The sequence below is a fragment of the Pantherophis guttatus genome, chromosome 1 (assembly GCF_059756535.1).
Source record: "Pantherophis guttatus breed Tessera chromosome 1, ASM5975653v1, whole genome shotgun sequence".
Lineage (NCBI taxonomy): Eukaryota > Metazoa > Chordata > Lepidosauria > Squamata > Colubridae > Pantherophis > Pantherophis guttatus.
Window position 1 is genome coordinate 192,670,882 of NC_142063.1, and position 21,687 is coordinate 192,692,568.

The 21,687-nt window shown below is 36.9% G+C and overlaps 1 protein-coding gene across 9 annotated transcripts in view; it reads left to right on the top strand.

The window, feature by feature from the left end:
• Positions 1–252: 252 nt before the first annotated feature.
• AFTPH (aftiphilin) overlaps positions 253–21,687 on the top strand; it is a 40,309-nt gene continuing 18,874 nt past the window's right edge. Inside the window, exons 1-8 of one of the 9 annotated variants that reach the window (XM_060689352.2) lie at positions 253–622; positions 5,851–7,630; positions 13,099–13,247; positions 13,638–13,764; positions 13,978–14,034; positions 16,224–16,346; positions 19,516–19,576; positions 21,141–21,224. In XM_060689352.2, the coding sequence (XP_060545335.2) occupies positions 5,882–7,630; positions 13,099–13,247; positions 13,638–13,764; positions 13,978–14,034; positions 16,224–16,346; positions 19,516–19,576; positions 21,141–21,224 (2,350 nt within the window). In that variant the 5' untranslated portion in view covers positions 253–622; positions 5,851–5,881. Of the gene's footprint in view, positions 1,205–5,850; positions 7,631–13,098; positions 13,248–13,637; positions 13,765–13,977; positions 14,035–16,223; positions 16,347–19,515; positions 19,577–20,234; positions 21,225–21,687 lie in introns of all 9 variants that reach the window. The other 8 variants (XR_015731236.1, XM_034432449.3, XM_034432450.3 and 5 more) reach the window with 8 other exon arrangements.

A 21,687-nucleotide genomic window follows, 5' to 3' on the forward strand; every position in this document is an offset into this window, starting at 1 on the left:
TTCGCCAGCGATCCGATCAGCCCCTGGAGCGCATGCAGATGTCAGAACTGCAACAGTAGCAGCTGAGGGGCCCGACGTGAGACTGCGGGTCCGAAGTCTTTCCCCCAACAAACTAAGGGAATTTTGCCCTCACCCAACATGGCTGCCTATGCACCGCTTGAACTTCTTCTTCCCGCAAGACATCAAAATGGCCATCCCGCCCCGCTATGGATCAAGCGTGCCCACACTTGATATGGTGGATCTCGCTTCCTTTGGTAAATCGACCGGAACGGTAAAGAGAAGCTGGGCTTCTGATGGCTTTCCTGATCAATACCACAGAAGTGGGCTTCTTTCCCGGGGGGCTCGGGATTTGTAGAACTTTACAGATCCCTTCATCATGGGACCACTAGATCCAAAACAATTACGGCAAACTAAATCGACGGCTGCGGTCTGAAGTTTCGGTTCTTAACCGTATGGATTCCAACGGATGGAAGAAAAGAAAAAAAAAAAACTCCCCCTCCCACCGCTGACGGATGTGACGTTGACACAGGATGTGGCTAGGTGGAGGGACACGCAGAGCCAGGGGAGCGTTTAGCCGCGCGGCATGCCGGGAAGCGGCGAACGAAGTAGGCGGCGAGGGGAGGTGGGTCAGTCCAAGGCGTTTCCTGGGCTCAGGGGCGGGAGGGGGAAGTTCGAGATGGATTCACCTTAATGGCGGTTACCGCGGGAGGCCTCGAGTCACCCTCCCAGCCCCGTCTGGCCCGGCCATGCCCGGCCCAGCTGCCCCTGCAGGAGCCCAAAGGTAAGAAACGCGGCTGCTGCTGCCGTTGCTTAATGTGAGGCGCTCAGCCGGGACCCTTCGCCCTCGGCTGCCTGCTGTCTCCCATAGTCCGGAGCGTGGAAGGGAAGCCGCCGCCACCTGTACGCCAGCCTCCCTCTTCGCTCCGCCCCGCACCCTTCGGGTCTGAAAAAGGGGAACGAGTGAGTCCGTCCCCACCCCCAGTTTCGGGTGGCGGGGTACGAACCAGCAGCCCCTCTCCTGCCTTGGCAGAAGGGGGAGCGTGTTGCTGCGAGCAACGTGCCTTTGGAAAAGTCCAAAGCGGGAAGGGAACCGGCGTTTCCTCTTCCTCTCAATGAATAGACGAGCGTATTTCCTCCCTTTATAAAGTTGGAAGAAAACAACCAGGGAAGGGATGATGGAAGGATGGGTCGTGTCGTCATGACGGTACGCTTCTTGGCCTGGTTTGGGCAGCCAGAGGTGTTGGGTTTCTTTTGGAGTTGTTCCCAAGCTTGTCTCTTGTCTTTGTTCTCCTAAGGCAGTAAAGTAGCTGGTGCATCGCTGGCCTGTAAGTACCGGGGTTTCTTCATCTCTTCTTCTCCCTCTCCGGCTGTTTCCATTCCTCCATAGGTGAAGACGGATCAAGCAGTGGTGGTTTTAATGCTAATTGGCGCTCTGCCATATTCGTGTTTTTTTTTTTTATTGCGGGAGTGTGGCACAAATTAGGTTGCTTCCCACCTACCTACCTACCTACCCACAGTGGGTTTTTTTTAACCCTTAGGATGAGCGTATTAGGGAATTCCAATTTATTATTATAAACAGCAGAGTCAAGATTCTTATCCTCATCATCCAAAAAGTGTTGAAAGATAACACTTTATTTTTAAAGCAAAAAAAAAAAAGAGTTAAAACAGCTGTTTAATGCCACAGCAACATTGTGGAAGTTGGCACTTATCGAGTCTTAGTTTTGTTGTTATATTAAAGGTTAAAAAGTAGGTTTCAATTAAAAAAACTGAACTACATCCTCTCCAATCTTTTGTTTCCTTGGAATTGATGACCCTAGCTTCAGATCTGGAGGTTCTCTTACTTCTCCCCTGTTCTAGCAGCATGCCAAGGAATAAGAAATGCACTAGATCAGGGGTGTCAAACTGGATTTCTTCGAGGACTGGATCGGCTTTGTAGTTCTCCGTGGGCCGGCTGGAGGGGGGTAGATGGGACCGGTGCCTCTTGCAGCACCCTGCGGGCCAAAGCAGGGTGTTAGGGGGCTGAGCGTACCCCGTTTTGGCTGCCAGAGGCACCACAAGCCAGTCTTTTGCTATTTCCAAGTCAGCCCCGCAGGCCAGATTTAAGCATTTCTGGATCCGGCCCACGGGCCTTGAGTTTGATACCCCTGCACTAGATACAAGAGATTTGCTGTTTTTCTCAAAGTACTCCTGTGGTATTTCTATTTTACTTCTTTGTGATATCAGAGGAGTGCCTCCTGCAACTGGAAGAGAGATGCAAAGTCAACTATCTCTATTCAAGAATGGACTTTTCCATTATAGAAGGAGAAAAAAGCTAACATTTGTGGGTTCTTTCCCAGTCACCAAATCTTTCTATGACTTTTTCACTGACTTTTTAAGAAACAAAATTTAATTCTTTATATTGGCCATGTAACCCCTCCTTTTTAAAGCACATTTTCATATGAAGAAGGGTATGCCAAAATTCCCGAACTGCCATGTTATAAACATTCATATATGACCTTACTCTAAGAGAGCAGGACTTCATGCTTTTTGTTTTGATGTTTCATGCACTTGTAAGCAAGAGAGAATGCAGCAACACAGGTAGTAATGGGGATATTTTAAATGCCCATGTGTCATCAGTGCTGTGTGAGTTGCATTGGTTGCCACATGACTTCAAATGCTGATTGTCACTTATAAAGTCCTTCATGGAAGAGGACTTCATTATTTGAGAGACCACGTTTCTCCAGTGTTTTCTTTCCATCAGATAACATTGGGAAGAGTAGGGGTGCTCCAGTCCTTCAATCAGTCATCTAATGGGATCCTGGAAGCACATTTTCTCCCTTGTCATCTGGAACAGCATGCCCCCAGAGATTTGTGTGGCTCTCACCGTACAGGGGTTACCTATGTCTTTGAAAATGGGATTTGCTCCCATTTGGGGTTAGGTTGTTGAGCCCAGGCTTGTTTTCTTTCATGTTACATTAAGTAATTTTGTCTAGATATGCATGTTCTTTTCTTTTTTGTCTTTTTTAATTATGTAAGCCACCTGGAATTATCTAGGAATCAGGTGACCTCCAAATCAAATAAATAAATAAATAAATAAAATTAAATAAATAAATAAAGTTGTAATAACAGTCCTGTGAGAAAAATTAAATTTTGGGTTGACTCACACTAATAACTAGTAGACCCACTGAAATGAATGAGTTATATAGTACTTGTATTCATTAAGGGGACTTAAATTTCAGTGGATCTGTTCTAAATATATCTAAGCTTAAATCTGTCCCTGTTAATCTACATTAAATATAATAAACACATCTTTGGTACAGAACCAGCTAAAGGTATGGTAAATAATTTCAGTTTGAGTTATAAAAATTTCCAGGACAGATACATTGTATGGATGCTTTAGTTTTTAAGGCAAGGAAATTCAAAAATGTTTGTTATGACATTAAATACTGAGAGTTACATCTATTTGTGTGATTCTTCTCTAGATATCTTGGTTTTCGTGTTAACTGCCTACTACTTTTTATTGCTAATTATTACAGCTACTGACTCTGCCCAAACTTCAAAGGCATGTTTTTTAACTCACTTCAAGTAGGATTTTTTTCTTCCATCAATCGTCTAATTCTTGGGGACTGCCTGAACAAGTCCTTGCAGTTTTCTTGGCAAGGGTGTTCAGAAGTGGTTTGCCTTCTTTCTAGGACTGGAAATGACTGGCCCAAGATCACTCAGCTGGCTTTGTCCCTAAGGCAGGACAGAACACACAGATTCCTGTTATCTAAGCATGATGCCTTAATCACTACACCAAATTGACTCTCAAAAGTTGGATATCTTTCTCTAGCTTGCTCTGTCTCAAAGTTCTTCATGAAATTTTGCCTCCAACATGCCATTTGGGAGCTTGATGCCCTAAAACAGAATAGCATTGGAGCGTTTCCTATTTGTTCAAAACAGTGGAACAAGTCAAGGCATTGGGGGAAGACAGGGAAATACTGAATTGAGGAACCAGCACATCCATCCTCAAAGTACAGGTAGTCCTTGATTTAAGACCACAATTCATTATCCACAATTAATACTACCCTAAATTGCTGACTAAGCTTTCAGTTCTGATATTGAATAGGTATTGAAATTGAATATTAATATGGATGAGAAAAGCCATCAGTTTTCAACCATTGTTATATTATGAAATAGATATCTCTGGTTGTGCGTTTTTCTCTGATCTCAAGAAGTACGTGTGAATTGCTGCTATTTAGAAGGAAGACAAAAGAGTTAAATTAAGTAGTAGTTCAGTGTTGGTTGTACAATGCCATCTATTTTCATGTATTCATATATTCTCACGGAATATATGTGGTTAAAATTCAGTAGAACGTTACACTCTGAATAAAAACATTAATGCACTAAAGATGATAGTCACTAAAGATAGGGTATATCCTGAATTCCATTATAATGTTTCCATTATAATCAAATGAAATATATCAATATTTATATGATTGCAACAATGTTTCTAAGAGCAACCTTAGCTGCAATCAAATAATATTGTAGATCTGGGTCCCCGGTCCCCAGCCTGGTCCCCAGCCGTGACCTGTTTGGAACCAGGCCATGTGGGTGGCGGACGAGCACTTAAACATGTGCAAAGCTCCCCTTGTGCAAGTGGTGGGTGCTCACAAGCACCCGCCTACCACTCACAGGGAACTATCCCCTCTCCGCCCGCTGTGCCACCAAACCGAAAAGGTTGGAGACCGCTGTTGTAGATGATCTAAACTTAAATTGGCTAAGCTAACTACAGAAGGACTTGACTTAGTTTTAGTATGAATTACCATTTAAGGGAGCATCATTTACCACCTCTAGCTAACTACCTTTCAAACTTTCATTCTTTTTCATTGCCAACAAGTGGCAACGAAATCTAAAGGCAGAATACACTGTTTACCATCTACACTCAGGGACCAACCATCCAAATAGGATTCACACATTTTAAAATTACAAAGTGGCTTCCAATATTTTTCACAACAGATTGTATTTTAGTCTTTCTCTCTAAAGTTACATAATGATAGCAATAGCAGTAGCACTTAGACCTAAATACCTCTTCATAGTGCTTTACAGCACTTTCTGAGCGGTTTACAAATGTCAACATATTGCGCCCAACAATCTGCGTCCTCATTTTACTGACCTGGAAAGATGGAAGGCTGAATCAACCTTGAGCCAGTCAGGATCAAACTCCTGACAGTGGACAAAGTTCACCTGCAATACTGCATTCTAACCACTGCACCACCACAGCTCTTTCTCTTTTCTTTAATCTGTCCTGTCTAATCATCAAAGCTGTAAATCACAGCTCTTTTCATTTTATGCAAAAACTCCATAAGAGGCTTCCTGTCCGCAATAAATGTAGATAGTGTAGATAGTATTTTTTCTCTAATCAAAAAAGTATCTCAGCAAAATCTGTCAATTTTACTAATAATTCCTCCATAGTAAGTAGCTTGAATTGTTCCATCTCTGTGCATATAATAATCTCACCACAGAAATCATCCTCCATGGCTTTTTTCTAGCTGTTTATCCATTAGTCCTAAAAAGGAATTGTTCTGACTTCAAATGAATATTCATCTTTAAAATCCTCTGTGTATGCTTGTAATGCAATAAAATAATGGAATGGTAAGTCTAATCACAGAGAAGTTTGTGATTCTGCCAGTGGGTAAACTGAGTTACCAGAAAGTGCCAAGTATAGAGCATTTTCTGATTGGCTGTGATAAGAAATATTTTATTTGGTGAACTTTAAGTTTTTATTTGTATTATGTATTATAAAATATAAGGAATTGTTTCAAATATAGTGATGTAAATGGTTAGTATTCAACACCTAGTCTGTTTCAATGGATTTCTATCTTCTTACAGGTGCAAATTAATTTTTATAAAGAACTAAATAATGGAACCAGACATCGTTCGAATGTATTCTTCGTCCCCTCCCCCATTAGATAATGCACCAGATGAAGAGGAGGAGGAAGAGGAGGAGGAAGAAGAGGAGGAGTTTGGTGATTTTGGTGGCTTTTCTGATGTTGGAAATACTAGTGTAAGCTTTGATTTTGCATCAGAGTATTCCAGTTCAAAAGAAGAACATAAGTCTTCATTTAACTCCGATTACTCAGGAAGGGTAGATAGTGTTATAACTTTTACCACAATAAGATATAGTAACAATAAGGACAGCATTGCAGAACTTCCTACGTCTATAAAAGAACTTCCTGATAGTACTAAAGAAAAATGTGAGTGTAGAAACTTGGGTACATCATTTGAAGATGTCATTCCAGTAGAAGTAAAAAGAACTGGAAAACTGGAATCATCGTATTCTGAAATTATTAGGACTGATCTAAACGTTCCAAATGATGATCAGCAAATAGACAGCTGTAATGGCGAGAGGCTACCATGCCCAGAAGTTCTAACAAATGGATTTTCAGAACCAGATACAGCAAACTCTCAGGGAGTAGAGGATCTGGACAGTATCGATGACCCAAAGGGATTAAAAACAATTAGCACTCATAGTACTGAATTAAATTTGGATTCTATACCCAGCACACATGAGAATTTTGCCACTTTCTCACATAAACAAACAACCCAGGTAGAAGAAACAAAAAATAAAATATGCAAATATTTTAGTGAAAAAAAAGTATTAAATGCACAGGAAAATTATGTAAATAGAATTGAAGAGGCAGAATCTATGAAGGAAGCTATTTTGGATGAAAGCTGTGAATGTGAAGGGGAAACTTTCACTGAAGGTGAACACATCTGCATTTCAAAAACTAATTTAATAAATAATGTGAAGACTGAAAAAGACTGCACCGAATTGGAATCTAATGACACTGTCACTTCTGTACAAACAAATGTGAATTTAATAGGCACAATTGAAAATCCTGAAGAAAGGAGGGAATATGGCACCGGAAACAACAAAGAACATGCTTTTTCTTCTATCAGTGATGCTGCAAAAACGGCAGACCTCAGCCTAACTAGGCTTGAAAGTCTTAGCAGTCTTCCTAGTGGCGAGAAGGTAAATGTTTCTGAAATAGTAAAAAATGGTGAAAGTGACCCTGGACATGCATCATGTAATGATGTTAGTGAAGATGATTTTGGTGATTTTAGTATTGTCAGTAATGGATCTCTTGCTTTCGCGGATAGTGTTCAAATTTCTGCAAGCCAAGAACATTTTCAACCCCCTTTTGAAAACCTCAGTAATGAATGTAGTGAAGTCACAGCTAGTAGTCTTCATCAGCAATCAACAAAGATAGCTCCTGGTCAACCAAATGAAATTTCAAGTACTTCGTTGGAAGAACATCCTATGGTTGCTTCTGATTTTAGCAAGGAGATACAACCCTCCGTAGAATTGGAAAATGGGAAAGATAATGAGTTTGGAGATTTTGATTCGGGGTCAAAAAGATTTCCAGACTCTGATGAATTTTCAGACTTTAGTTCAGCTGGTTGTAACCAAACTGCAGAGTGGAATGCTTTTGAAACTGAACAAAAAGAAAGCTGCTTGTGGGCTACTTTTGAAGATGAACAAACAGTAGAATCTCATCCTAGAGAAGATGTGTGGCCATCCCATACAGTTGGCACAACTTATAGTGCTGAAGATTCAGTTAATTCAGCTGGCAGTGAGCAGTTGCAAGAATTACAAATTTCAGCTCAGGTAACTACCATATTTGATTTTTGTTTTCCCTTCTCTAATTGGTAGGAATGTGGGGTTTTTTCTACAATAGGAAAGCATATGTTGTTGGTTTGATCATCCTACACTAAGTATGTTTGGGACTAGATGCAAGATTGCCAGTTTTTCTTTGTGGACATGACACTGCAGGAAATGCCTTTATAGTCACAGCCTTTGTGCTGTATTAAATGCTGTTAATCTACATTCCACAAGTAGCTTTGCATTGGTGAAAGGGATATATGAAATACAACAGAGGAATAACTCTCCAAAAGCCATAGTGTATGCATAAAATAGGGACATGGTGGCTTAGTGGCTAAGATGCTGAGCTTGTTGATCGAAAGGTCGGCAGTTCAGTGGTTCGAATCCCTAGTGCCGCATAATGGGGTGAGCTCAAGTTACTTGTCCCAGTTTATGCCAACCTAGTAATTCGAAAATACATAAAAAATGCAAGTAGAAAAATAGGGACCACCTTTGGTGGGAAGGTAACAGCGTTCCGTGCACTTTTGGTGTTTAGTCATGCCGGCCACATGACTATGGAGACGTCTTCGGACGGCACTGGCTCTTCAGCTTTGAAACAGAGATGAGCACCACCCCCTAGAGTCGGGAACGACTAGCACATATGTGCGAGGGGAACCTTTACCTTTACCATTTTATGCATAAAATGCATTTGTTTGGATCATTGTTTATATGTCAAGCAAAAGAGCCTACTAACTGTATCTACAAAGCATGTTTGAAATAATATTTATTTAATGTATTTTGGAAAGCACATATTTCTTCTGTAACTGAGGCGATATAAATGAATTATTTTAGTACTGTCTGGTAAAATAGAATGTATATCTCTTGTTCTCCACTTTTTAAATGGAAGAATGTTTCATTTAATTTTAATTGAAATTTTAATTAATGGAATTAATGTACATTTCTGATATTAGAGAAAATATGTTTACTATTCCTTACCAAAAAAACAACTGGATTGTATCAAGAAAGCAAAAGTAATGTTCTGTGAACTTTAAAATGCTGCTTCATAATATATCTGGTATTTTGATAGAATAAATACACTGGTAGTTTAGACATGTGTTTCTTAAAGTGTGTTCCTAAGATGTCTGGGAATTACCCAATGCTTTCTCAGGATTCCATAAAATCAAAATTATTTGTCAACCTAAATTGAAAAATATATGAAAGTGCCATCAAACAAATTGTAAAAAAACTGTAGTGGCAGCAAATGCATCACTTTTAATTTTTCATATAGAAATAGCCACAAATATAACCTGTATAAAACAAAAGTTCTTTTTGGGTCCTCCATGTATGGACTACTAAAACTCTCATGTTTGTCTATGTGTAACTTTTAACTGGGCAAAACAATTTTTGAACCAAGGTAGCTAACTTAGAGAGTGCATCAAATACCCAGAATCTCTCACTATCATGGAACTGAAGTTCAGCAAATTTTATAAAATATTTAATGACATAATTATTGTAAAACATGACATAATACAAAATGTCATAAAACATTTCCTGTGGTCAACTCCTGATGTTTGGCTGTGCTGTATAATTCAAAATGGGCTACTTTCAAAGCAGATACAATATTTCCTTGATTTTTTAAGAACTTTGCCTTTGTTAAAAGCATTGAGGAATCTAATAAGGAAAGGTTTCTTAAATGATGACCTAACAGGTCATGAGTTGTCTAGTAATTTTTTAAAATACGAAGTTGTCCTAAGAGGAAAAAACCTAAGAAACACTGGTTTAGATTATACAATTGGATCATTAAAAAATAAAAATTCAGCTGAGAACAGTTAAAAACTTGGATACACTGAACAAGTCTTCATTTTTTAACTTTGTTTAATACACAGTGATCTTAAGGGAAATATAAACATTGTAAACATCTATATAATATTTCTGCCCAAAATGATGCTAATTCAGGCAAAAAGTATTGTTAGGAGAAATATGGTTTAATACAATTAATGGTTGATCAGATTTGTGGAAAACTGTGTTTTGTAGTTGTTTCATTTTTTTGCTAGAGAAATTTTCCATATATTAAAGATTATTGAGCCAAATATTTTAATTTTCTGCTCTTTTTTTGATAAAAAGCTTGGTAGCTAATGAAAGGAATGGAAATAAGTTCTTATGTTGGCATGATGTATATATGCTAGAGGAAATACAGAACCTAAGCCAACTGAAGGATTCATTACAAAAGTGGGATGAGTGATTTTCTTACATTCTTCAAAAGCTTTCATCCAAAAGTTGAAAAAAATCAACATTGTGATCTAACATAGTTATGCATGGCAAAAGACTTTCAACAAAATCTATTACAATTACCATAATGTAAGAATTTATTGGTGGGATTTCTTTGTTTTTAAATAAAAATGTTTTATTATGTTTTTTTCAAGTATTTGTTGAATTAGTTGAGTTGTATATGAATATTAATTCAACAATATAGTGTTGAATTAATGAGATCCTAGATACTTTATTGATGAATAATTATACTTGACTCGTCTGAAAGCAAGTTAGTACTTGTGAAATTCCTTTTAAAAAGCTTACATTTGAAAGAAGGCAGTGGCAAACATCATCCATAGTGCAATCAAAGAAACTGCATGGCTTTATTTTATTTACTTAATAACATTTACATGGCCATTCAACTCACTCACAGTGACTACAAGTGGCTTACAAAGCTAAAACCTCCTCCCACAGGGAAGCATTAATCACAGTCAGAATCTACCTGCATGTCACCTCCCCAGAAGCTTTCACAAGCCAGGTAGGGCATGTGCTAATATTCCCTGTCCACTTCCTCAGAAGCAATGGGGTCAGACCTTTCCCAGATAACTGGACAAGAACTGCTTCAGGTGCCTCCACCAGATCAGCAACCATGCTGGCATTTTACTGGGAACAAATCTGAGCAATTTTGTCTTCCAGAAAATCAGCAAATTCCTCAGAGTGTCTCTTCAGGTGAATCTCTGTACCCTCTTTCCTTAGGAGGAAGTTATTCACCTTAAAGAGGGTCACTGGCCAATTATCTGCCGACTCGATTAGTGCAGAGAAATATTTATGGTTTACCCCCGAATCATCATGAGGTACGCTTTAATAGCAGCTCTTACGCATGTTCAATTGAGTTTGTCTCTTGTCTTCTTCCAGGAGCACTCTGGACGTCTCTTTATCCATTTCATCCCTCAATTCCTCCATATATCATGGGAGACAAAGAGGTTTATGAGTTAGGAGAGGTTGCATGGGTGCAATTCTATCCAGAGCCTCAAGTCATCTTCCTATTCCAAGTGGTGACTAAGACTTTGGCAGGACTATGCAGCACATCTGCAGTTATAACCCAAGTTTCTTCTGAAACACATCTAGGTCAATTAGTCGCTGGGGCGGACTGACCTAATAGATCCTGCCTCCCTGCAGGGGATGTACATTTCTAGAGAAACTGATCACCACCAGACTGATCTGACCATGACAGGGGGACCACAGATAGATTCACTAATTCCAGGTCACATAGGCACTGCTCCATCAAGAATATCAAACCAGCTATGATTTATCCATGTAAGCGCTAAGAATTTGTCTATTTTTATTTAATAGTTCATCTTTTCACATTAAAAATGACAATTCTGTAACAGTTTTGAGGAGCTCTAAGGACCATGCCCAAAGCTTTTAACAGGAATACAGCAGATCATACTTTTAATGTAAAAATTACGATCATTTTAATTTTAAATGATCATAATTAAATATACAGTCTACTTTTCAAGCCATGATGAAAGAGTAGATTGACATGAATATAATTATTAATCAAAATAATGTGGGCAAAATAATGGCCTTGCTTTGAGGTCAAGGGCCCTGAAACCCTTGGAAGCAGTCATCTAGGTTCTTTCAAAATTGTTACCAAGTTGTAATTTTCAAATAGGAAGAATAGGAAAATTATTAATTACTTGGCAAATAATCATATTAGCTACATGTTAAATTAAAATATCAAATTCTAACCATTTTCTTTTTGTTGAACATGCCTGTTCTGGATTACATAGCCTCTGCTTTGACACTTAAAGTTGCTTCCATTTCAAGCTGTGCACCTCAGCCATGTAGCATTGTTGCATTATTACATTATTCCACAGATTTTACTCAGAAAGCGAGTATGGCCCAGAAATAGTTGGCAGAGCAGAAGAGGAAGGTGGATAAGAATTAATGTTGATTCAAACATACGTTTTAAAGAAATCTGCCTCCAGCACTGACCAGCCAAATGCTTTTAAAATGTTTAAAAGCCTCTAAAAGCCTAAGCAGGCAGTATAGAATAGCACAGCAGGTATAATTTTACCATCATTGCCCCAATTTTTCATAAAATGGAATATAATATTCAGGTCTTGGCTATGTGTTGCATACTTAAAATACATGCTGCCCTGATTTATTTTTATTTTTAATTAGTCATAACCTTTTCAGAAAATTATCCTGAATATTGCACTGTTTCTAAGAGGTTTGCAACTGAAATTCATTTATGCTGGAGATTTTTAGCAGCAACTGTAGAAGGCACTTTGAGGTCTCTTCCTGAATCACAGGGAAGTAATACATATGATCCCAAGATATTTGTCATCCCTTTAAGATAGGTCAGGTCATGAAATAAACTCAGCGAAGACTATTGAAGCTGTATTATATAAATGCATTGTATAACAACAAAAGCTTGAAAGACTTGCAGAGATCTTCCCTCCCCCCGTACCAAATAGAATCAAGGCAGAGCAATTTTTATTATTTTTCCCTTATTCAGATTTTTTTTTTTAATTTGATTTATATCCCGCCCTTCTCCAGAGACTCAGGGCGGCTTACAATGCGTTAAGCAATAGCCTTCATACTTTTGTATATTTTATACAAAGTCAGCTTATTGCCCCCACATTCTGGGTCCTCATTTTACCTACCTTAAAAAGGATGGAAGGCTGAGTCAACCTTGAGCCTGGTGAGATTTGAACTTACAGTAATTGCAGGCAGCTAATAACAGTTATTAGGTAAATCCCATGTAGTTGCAGTGTCCCACAGTCACATGATCATCATTTGTGGTGACCTATCAACTGCTTCACTTATTTTACTTTCAAAAGCTAGTTAAGTACACAAATGGTGATCACATGGCCAGTAGATGCTGTGGCCAATCTAATTGTGAGTTGGTACCAAGGGACGCTGTGACAACCACAGTTGTAAGGAACAGCCATAAGTACCCTCATTCAGCATAGTTGTAACTTCAAAGAGTCAGTAAATGAGGATTACCTTTACAATCAAATACGGTGTGTTTGTGAATAACACAAAACTAGATAAATTCCTGTTCACATTGTTTATAAGAAGTGTTTCTGCTTGATGTTCTACTGCCTTCTCAGAGAATCCTAGGAACTATATATAGACAGTTATATCTGAAAGTTAACACATTATTTTTCCCTGTAATTAAAAAAGATACTTGCATGGTTTTCAGAATCAGTTTGGTTTTCTTTGTCCTAATACAGGTTGTGCTTCTAAATCGTCTTGAACGAATATTCAAGGCCTGTTTTCCTCCTGTACTTGTTTCTGAAATGAGAGAGGAAATTCCTCCTTTAAATCTCATGTTAGAAGTGGGCAGAAAACCAGAGAGAACAGTGGAGAACTTCTCAGAAAGGTATGGAATATTTAGTGGCATCAAAACATGGAGAAGAAGAATATTTGGGAATATTTTCTGAGACAAACTGTCCTGTTGGGCAGAAATAGATAATTTGGATGTGGGGTATTGCTTATACTTACAAAAAAGTATTTATTATATCTAGTGTCTTCTAAGTAGACACCAGTCTATTTGCTGTGAACCTCATTTTCTCATTGTATGGTAAAAGAATAATTGTTCTGTAAATATCAGTGTTATTTCCCTAGAGGTTAAGTGCTTGGGTGGGATCTTAATCAGTACTTTTTTTTAATATGCCAGTCATTTAAAAATGCAGGAGAAAGCAATTAAATCTGCTGAGTGCCAGTGTTTTTCTTTTTTGCTGTTTCTCTTGACTTATAACATGCTCTGTAGGGAACTACTTGATGTGTGGGCAGAAATTCAGGATATCCATGATGCTTATGGACTGAGATACCAGTGGGGTGGCTCCCATAGCAACAAAAAGCTTCTCTGCTCTTTGGGAATCGACACAAGAAACATTGTGAGTTTTCAGTTAAGGTAGAAATTCTTCCATTCTTCTGGAATGCAGAATAGTATATAGTTTTAACTCTTGAGAGTAATTTTACATGACATTGTATATTTCATAAGTAAACCTACAAAACTGCTGGTCTTGTTTGAAAAATGGTTCTTGAGACTAATTGAATAAGTTTGCAAATAACTTGGACTAATTAGATGGAAATGTCTTTTGTTTTAGCTCTTCACAGGTAATAAGAAGCAGCCTGTCATAGTTCCCATGTATGCAGCAGGGTTGGTAAGTTCCAACAGCTCAATGTGGTTGCATTTGCATAATAGTAAAATCTAATGCCCTTTCAGATCAAATGCAGCGTAGCCTCCAAGTCATGTATCGGTTATTTAAGTTTTAGGTAAACTAGAGTAGCATTTAATTTAATTTATTAGCACACTTTATAATATCGTTTCTTGTGTTATTATTGTACTGAAGGGAATGTATCATTTAATGTAAGATTCTTCCACTTCCCTACACATTTTCTCATGTGCTGTGGGGCAGTTCTGATATTGGGGAATTGTTAGGAGCTCTATTCTGTGATGACTTAGTTCATAATAGAGCTTTTTGGGTGCATCAGGTTTAGACAACAAATCCTGTTGCACTTTTGGATCAGTTACTTTGTGTGTAAGGTATGGAGTAATGTTCTTGAATTCCATTTTCTTTGGGACAAGAGCTTTGTTCCACTTTGTAGGACATTTGGTTCCGAACATCTGATAGTTAATTGCAGAAAATATCATACCTATCATTAGGTAGATCTTTCCTTAGATTTTTCCATGATTCTTAGATACTTAAAGAAAAATAGAAGCCATAAACAAGCCATTTTGATTGCTTAGGCCCATGATGGCGAACCTATGGCACGCATACCAGAGATGGCATGCAGAGCCCTTTCTGTGGGCATGCGCGCCATCGCCAGCACCTCTTCTGGTTTCCAGCATGCGCATGTGCACCAGGTGATCTTCAGATCTCCAGTGCTCTGGTGCGCACGAAAAGTATCTGGCCAGCGTGCGCATGCGCACCGGCCAATTGGTCTTCAGGTTTCCAGTGCTCTGGCGCACGCATGTGCACAGGCATTCCGGTTTGGGCATTCGGTGCCGAAAAGGTTCGCCATCACTGGCTTAGGCTCATTCAGCTGCTGTCATCCTTTGCATATTCCAAATCCTTTTCCCAATTTCAAGAAAAGAATGCTTGAATTAAACAAATTCTGAATGCTACAAATTATATTTTGCCTCCAGATCAAAATGGGAATCTCAGTCTGAATTGATATTCACTTATGTTTTGGGAATTGATTACAAATCATTGCATAACTTGCCTGATTCATATTTGATGAAAAACTATTTAGTAATAACCAGGAAATGATAGAGTTAATCTCAAAGCTGTAAAGATATGACAAATCATTCTCTTTTGTAAGCTAAAACTTCTATTCCATCTTTAGCCAAATCATTTTAAACAGGAGCACTAGTACTTCTAACGATACTGATTATAGATACTGATAATAAGAGTTGTAGAGCAGCTATATCACATCATGCTACAAACAGTCCAGTTTTTGGGTTGAGAGATGAGCACTGCAAGATCTTAGGGATGAACCATTTAGCTATTGTGCACTTCTCCAATAACAACAATGGTTTAAATTAACACATGAATAAAGTGGTATGGACTAGACTAGAGGATAGATGCTGTTTCTGCACTAATTGGTCAGCTGGGAAAATACTCTGAGGTCCCTTTCATGTTGAGGGCAAATGTGGGTGAGCCACAAATGGCTGTGTGTGTCCAGAGTAAAAATGGTGGGGATGTGAAAATGCCCACCCTCCATCATTCAGCAGCACCCATAAATTACAATGTTATATTGTAATGTAAATATTATTATTCAACACGCTAATTGAATAAATTTATGCAATGGGGTGCAATGAGTTCTTTGGGAAGTACGATTAAACAAAAAAAACTCTTTATTTTTATTACTAAGCAATCATATTTTAAAAAGTAAAACTGTTTCTATGATTTTGAATGCAACAATAAAAACAAATATAACAATGCTAGTCTTCTTTTTCTTTTCAACCAGAAGTAAAGGTTTCTTTATGCTCAATAGTAGATACACTAGACAGACATTATTGTTTTAAAAATATGCTTGGCGTTTCTTTATTCAGTGTTACTAAAACGGTATGTTTTGTGTTCATAACAAAACACAATAAGAGTGTTTTTTATTGTGATAGATTTAATTGGCCATATGTTGATTTTGTTTCATTGTATTTATAGGTTTTTTATTTTTTCTGTTTGTGTGTGCATATGCTTTTTAAAATCTGTTTTAACTTATTTATTTTATATTTTTTACCTTTTAAAATTACTAATTGTATCCTATCCTCCTTATTTTTGCCTGTGACCATAATAAAGTTTTGATTGATTGAGTGATTGATTGATTGATTGATTGTGTTCATTTCTAGGGTATGTTAGAGCCTACAAAGGAACCCATGAAACCAATTTCTGCTGCAGAGAAAATAGCTTCAATAGGACAGACTTCTGCTATATCACCAGAAATTAATATATGTACACCTGATCAGTTGCAGGTAAAAAAAAGAAAGGAAGAATAAGACTGGTTATTGTTCAATCAATATATTCTTAATGACAATATCCAAAATTCTGTCAATCTGCCTGGGAAATCTTCATATGCTCAAAGAAAGCTGTTGAATTTGTCAGAGCTAGGTTCATTAGCACTCATCTGCTGATGGAGCAGCTTAACATCTGTGAGTGGGAATGAATTATTTCTTGATTGTCCCTCCCATTGAATATCTATCAATCTATTACTAAAACTTGGGAAACTCTTCAGATTGGATGGATGCAAAGGACTAATGGTGAGATAAAAGGACAAGCCCATTGGTCAAACATAATTTGGGTGTTGCATATTCCATAATTTTAGTTTCTAATGTTATCTAAGATCATGTGTCACCTTTCGAACTCATCCTTACAAGGATTTTGTCCCCTTGTGAGTGAGTGAAGCCTGTTTCCAAAGTCTTGCTTCATCAGAGAATGGCTATTTTTGCTTAACTTTAAAACAGCATTTTGATAAAGATTGTATTTATTATATATGATTACAATTAGTCCTCGACTTATATCCATAGTTGGCACTGGAATTTTGGTCATCAAGCATTGTGGTGGTTAAGCAAGTCATCATGTGACTAGACCTGATTTTACAACCATTTTTACTGTGGTCATTAAGTGGATCATGTGGTTGTTAACCAAATCTGGCTTTGCACATTGATTTTGCTTGTTAAGAATGTTGCAAATTGTGATCATGTGACTGCAGGACACCCTAACCATCATGAATGTGAGCAGGCTGCCAAGCACTCAGATCACAATTATGTGACTGCAGAGCGGGTGTGATCATCATACTTTCAAGGGTGGATCATAAGTCACTTTTTTCAGTGCTGTCATAATTTTAAGCCTTCGTTAAATAAATGGTTGAAGACTACTTATATTTGGTGTAATTCAGGGAAAATGTTCAACTAATATTGAAATCTTTTGAGAATATGAACAAAATGTAATGTAGAAGTAGTATTTATTTTGTATCTAAACAAAACAAAAATTTAAAACATATATATTCAAATAGAAGTATATTTCAAATAATAAAGTAATTAGATGAGTTTCTTTGTAAAGTCCATGGAAGTTTTGAATCACACAGGTCAGGCTTGGCCAGAAGATAGCTTAATGAGGTACTGCTATCTTATATTTCCTTTCAATTGAAAATTATGGTAAAAATTGAAAAAGTAGCACTTTTTGGCTTTTCTGACATTTCACTTTAGGTAAAATCAACAATATCTTGAGCTATTTGATTCAAACCCTGCTGTAAATAAAGTTTTTGTGATAGATGATGGTAATTCTGTGCCAGTGCTGGACATCCTCAGATATGGGGATTGTTCTAATCATCACCAGTTCTTAGAAATATGTAAATACTGTGTTTCCCCAAAAATAAGACCTGTCTTATATTTTTTTGAACCCTGAAATAAGCGCTTGGCCTTATTGCCATGCGTTTAAAAGCCCAATTGGGCTTATTATCAGGGGATGTCTTATTTTGGGGGAAACAAGGTATACCCAAAGCAGGGCTATTACATTATGCTCTTTTCCACTGAGTAGGTTAGAAATGTTGCAGTATCATGCTAGGACATATCCACAGAGTTAAGGAATTGAGCATTTAGTGTCTGCAATTTTTGCAGGCCATTGACTGCAATTCAACCAACATAATTGGTTGATTCTATTAGACAATTTGAATAAATTAAAATTAAGCATTCTGTCATAATTTAAGTTATATGAAATATTAAGTAAAATCCTAAATTGCTTTCTTATACTTTCTTATACACTATACATTCAATACTTACATTGTACAGTTTTGCAAGCTTTAATTTTAATTAAAGAAGATTTAGTGAAATTGTTGACACATTTTGCTCTTGCTTTGCATTTATGCCTTTTTGCAAAAAAGAGATAAAGTTCAGAATGAATATGCTAAACAGAAGTATCAGATGGGTAAAGCAACACAGAGATAAAATATACAATAGTAATAAAGGGGTTTGCATTTGCTTATTTCCATTTAAGCATCATGAAGCTCTAAAGCAGGGGTCTGCAAACTTGGCAACATTAAGGCTTGTGGCTGGCTGAGAAATTCTGGGAATTAAAGTCTTAAAAATTGCCAAGTTTGGCGACCTCTGCCCTAAAGGACAGGGTAAACTGAGAATCTAGAAATTCTTTGTGACATTTAGTTTAGGGTTAGTGTTAGGTCAGGATTTCTTTTCAGAAGACTTGTGTTTATTTTAGAAAATGTTAATTTTTGTTAACTCCCCTTTTTTCAGCATTGTCCTGTAAAAGTTGCTATGGTTTTGCAGAATTTTTTGGAGTAGCATGACACTCTGGAATACAAAGGAAAGATGTAACCAGAAAACGTCCTTTCCTTTAGTAGGAAGTTACTGCTGGATCCTTGATTCTTTTACAAATGAAAAATAGTCCTTTTGTTCTTTGAATAATAACATCTGGAACCTTTTAAAAATGCAATATGCATTACTAGTTATTAGTGTGCAATTTTTTCCTTTGTCTTATGCTTCAAAATTAGAAATTTAGGTAGTAATAGTTTTCATATTTTTTGTTGTTTTCTTCTAATTTATTGTCATACTTAATACCCTAGTTAAGTGTATTAACCATTTTGAAACATAAGCCTGCTGATTGTAAGATTTTGCTTTTTAGTGCAATTCAGTGTTTTTTTAAATTATTAAATAATTATGACTTTACTATAATTATTTAAGAGAGTTGTAGTGATCCATTTTTGCCCATTTATTAAATATACTTCATTAAATACATTGTGATTGTCCGTTTGTATTTTCAAAACTGAAGAATTAGAAAATTGTATTTTGCTGTTACTGTTCTGCTTCTCTTGTATTAATCATTTATACCTTTTTTTCTGCCTGTTGTGGCAGAGCAATATCCCTGTCTGGAGTAATACCATATTGTAATTGTAATTCATATGTCCATCAGACATATCTAGACCCCCCCAGTACTAGGAAATAATTAAACCTTTTCATGGGTTACATGCATTTTAAGGATTTCATTTTGAACATTGAGCATTTGTGCCTTGAGTCTGTCTTTTGTCTTTTCAATGGTAGCCTTTTTGCTTTGCATGCACAAGAGCACATAAGACGTTTTATTATACTATGACCTAACTATAAAATCTGATTTCTGACTTTTCAACTCTAGGAATCTCTACCACCTGTCCAGTTTGACTGGAGTAGCAGTGGCCTTACTAACCCTTTAGATGGTACGTCTCTCCGTAGAGCCTCTAGCACCAGAGCTAGAGTTAAGAAAGCTACAAAGTTCAGACAAACATCTTTCTGCTGATAGTTTACATATATATTTTCTTAGCTTTGGAAATTCAGGCTTTCTTTCTGTTTAACTATGCTCAATTTAAAGCAGTCTGTAGTGTTTTAAGAGCAAGGTAAGACATATTTTTGCTCAATTTGTGTTACATACACATCACTGTGTAATATTGTATTAATAGAACATAAGTTTGGAGTAATTAGATTATTTATACTTAGTTTATAGCTTTCATCTCAACAGACTGTTGCCTATTTAGGCTTCTTTATAGTTCTAAACAGCAAAATCACATGTGTAGTAATTGCTTCCAAGGTTTTTTTTAATCAAAATCTGTTTGTAAAACATTCATTTTTTAAAAGCTACTTTTCAACCATGTACAAATATTGTATATGATAAAATGCTAGCCCACTTTAAGTTTTGTTCATTGTGAAATTTTACTAGAGTAAATCTTTTTGTTAATGGCTGCAAACTTGTATTGTCATGATTTTCTCTAGTTAAGTGCCAAAAATAAGAACAAAGCTTCAAAATGTAAAAATATGTACATTAAATACATCTGATAAATTAAATAAGATTTAGTAAACATGGCATCTATTCTGTTACAGTTCAGTCATACATCATAATTACCAGCCATGTCGGTGAACTGAAAACATTGCTAAACAGTGTTTGAGGATGTTACGGTTTTGTGATTCATATGAAGGTGCTGAAGGAAAGCCTGGATGGACTCTCTTGCTGTTGTCTGGTGTCTTATTTCTTCAGTCAATTCATTATGCTTTCCTTTAAAAATTTCTTTAAAATGTATTTCTGATTTTTCTGTTTCAGTATTAAAGGGGAACAATGTAACTTAACACCAAGGAGTTGGTTGTAATGAGAACTACTACTACCAATATTCCTATATATTGCTTTGCTATATTATTTATTAAATTGATAAATCATTCTATGCCTGCTAAGCACCTGGGGCTTATAATGAGTTATTATCATAGGGAAGAAAGTAACAATGCACAATAAAATTTCAAAACAATAAATGAGAACATACAGTCCTTACTGTATTTTTATGGACAACGCATTATTCATTCATCATGCACAGTTCAATTTAAAATGGTAAAGTTATGCACACTTACTACAACTTGTACTATTTTTGTACAGCAGTATCTTTTTTCATGTAAAACAATAGCTTTGAATTTGCAAAATTGTTTCCCTTTAATTGGACATACCCTTCTGATTCTCTCTGGTTCTGTCCATTGTTCTGAAAATGTGGGCTAGCTTCTAAGTTACTAGTATTGGAATCCCTGCTGCATTTGTACATGACAGTGTACATTGATTTGTTAACAGCTATAGAAACTGCAAACTAATCTTGTAAGCACTATTATATTTTTTTATAAAATGATGTAATAATTACTAATTATAACTGGCATGTTCAAGTGTGTGTCTTACCCCCTTTTTACACATAAATCCCTCCCTTGGCTTACCTTCTATATGGCTGCCTACCAACATGGTCACTGAATTTCAAGCTAGTGGAGGTTCCACTCTTCTGAACCTTGATTTCTTTGGGCCCGTGGATGACAGTAGCTCTAGCACCACCACCACCATCCCAGGTCAGCCAAAACACTAAACACTGCAAATTTAATCTCTTAACTTTTGTACTAAAAGCATGAGCTGCATTGTGTGATTTTCCTACAAACAAGAATATATGAGTTTTAATTTATAGCTTCTTCCTCCATAACCTGTTCCAATCAGTAGTTAATTCTTTTTTTTTTCTATTGAACCGTAAGTTTGATAATTAGTTTCGTTAATATATCTCAAATGTGTAGTTTTAATTGATGTGCTTCAGCCAAAGAGATCCAGCTTTAAAAAGTGTTTGGAACAAAATACAAGTATCACTAAGAATATTTTCAGTTTGTGATCTTTCTGCTTGAAATTATGCTCGTTGATCTCAGTATCAAACTCTATAGAATGTAGCAATAGGCAGCTGCAACTAATGAAGTTGCATAAACAAGAGCTGGCACCTTGTTGCTTGTAGAAAAACCGAAAAGTTGATATTAGGCAAAAGCTTGTGTT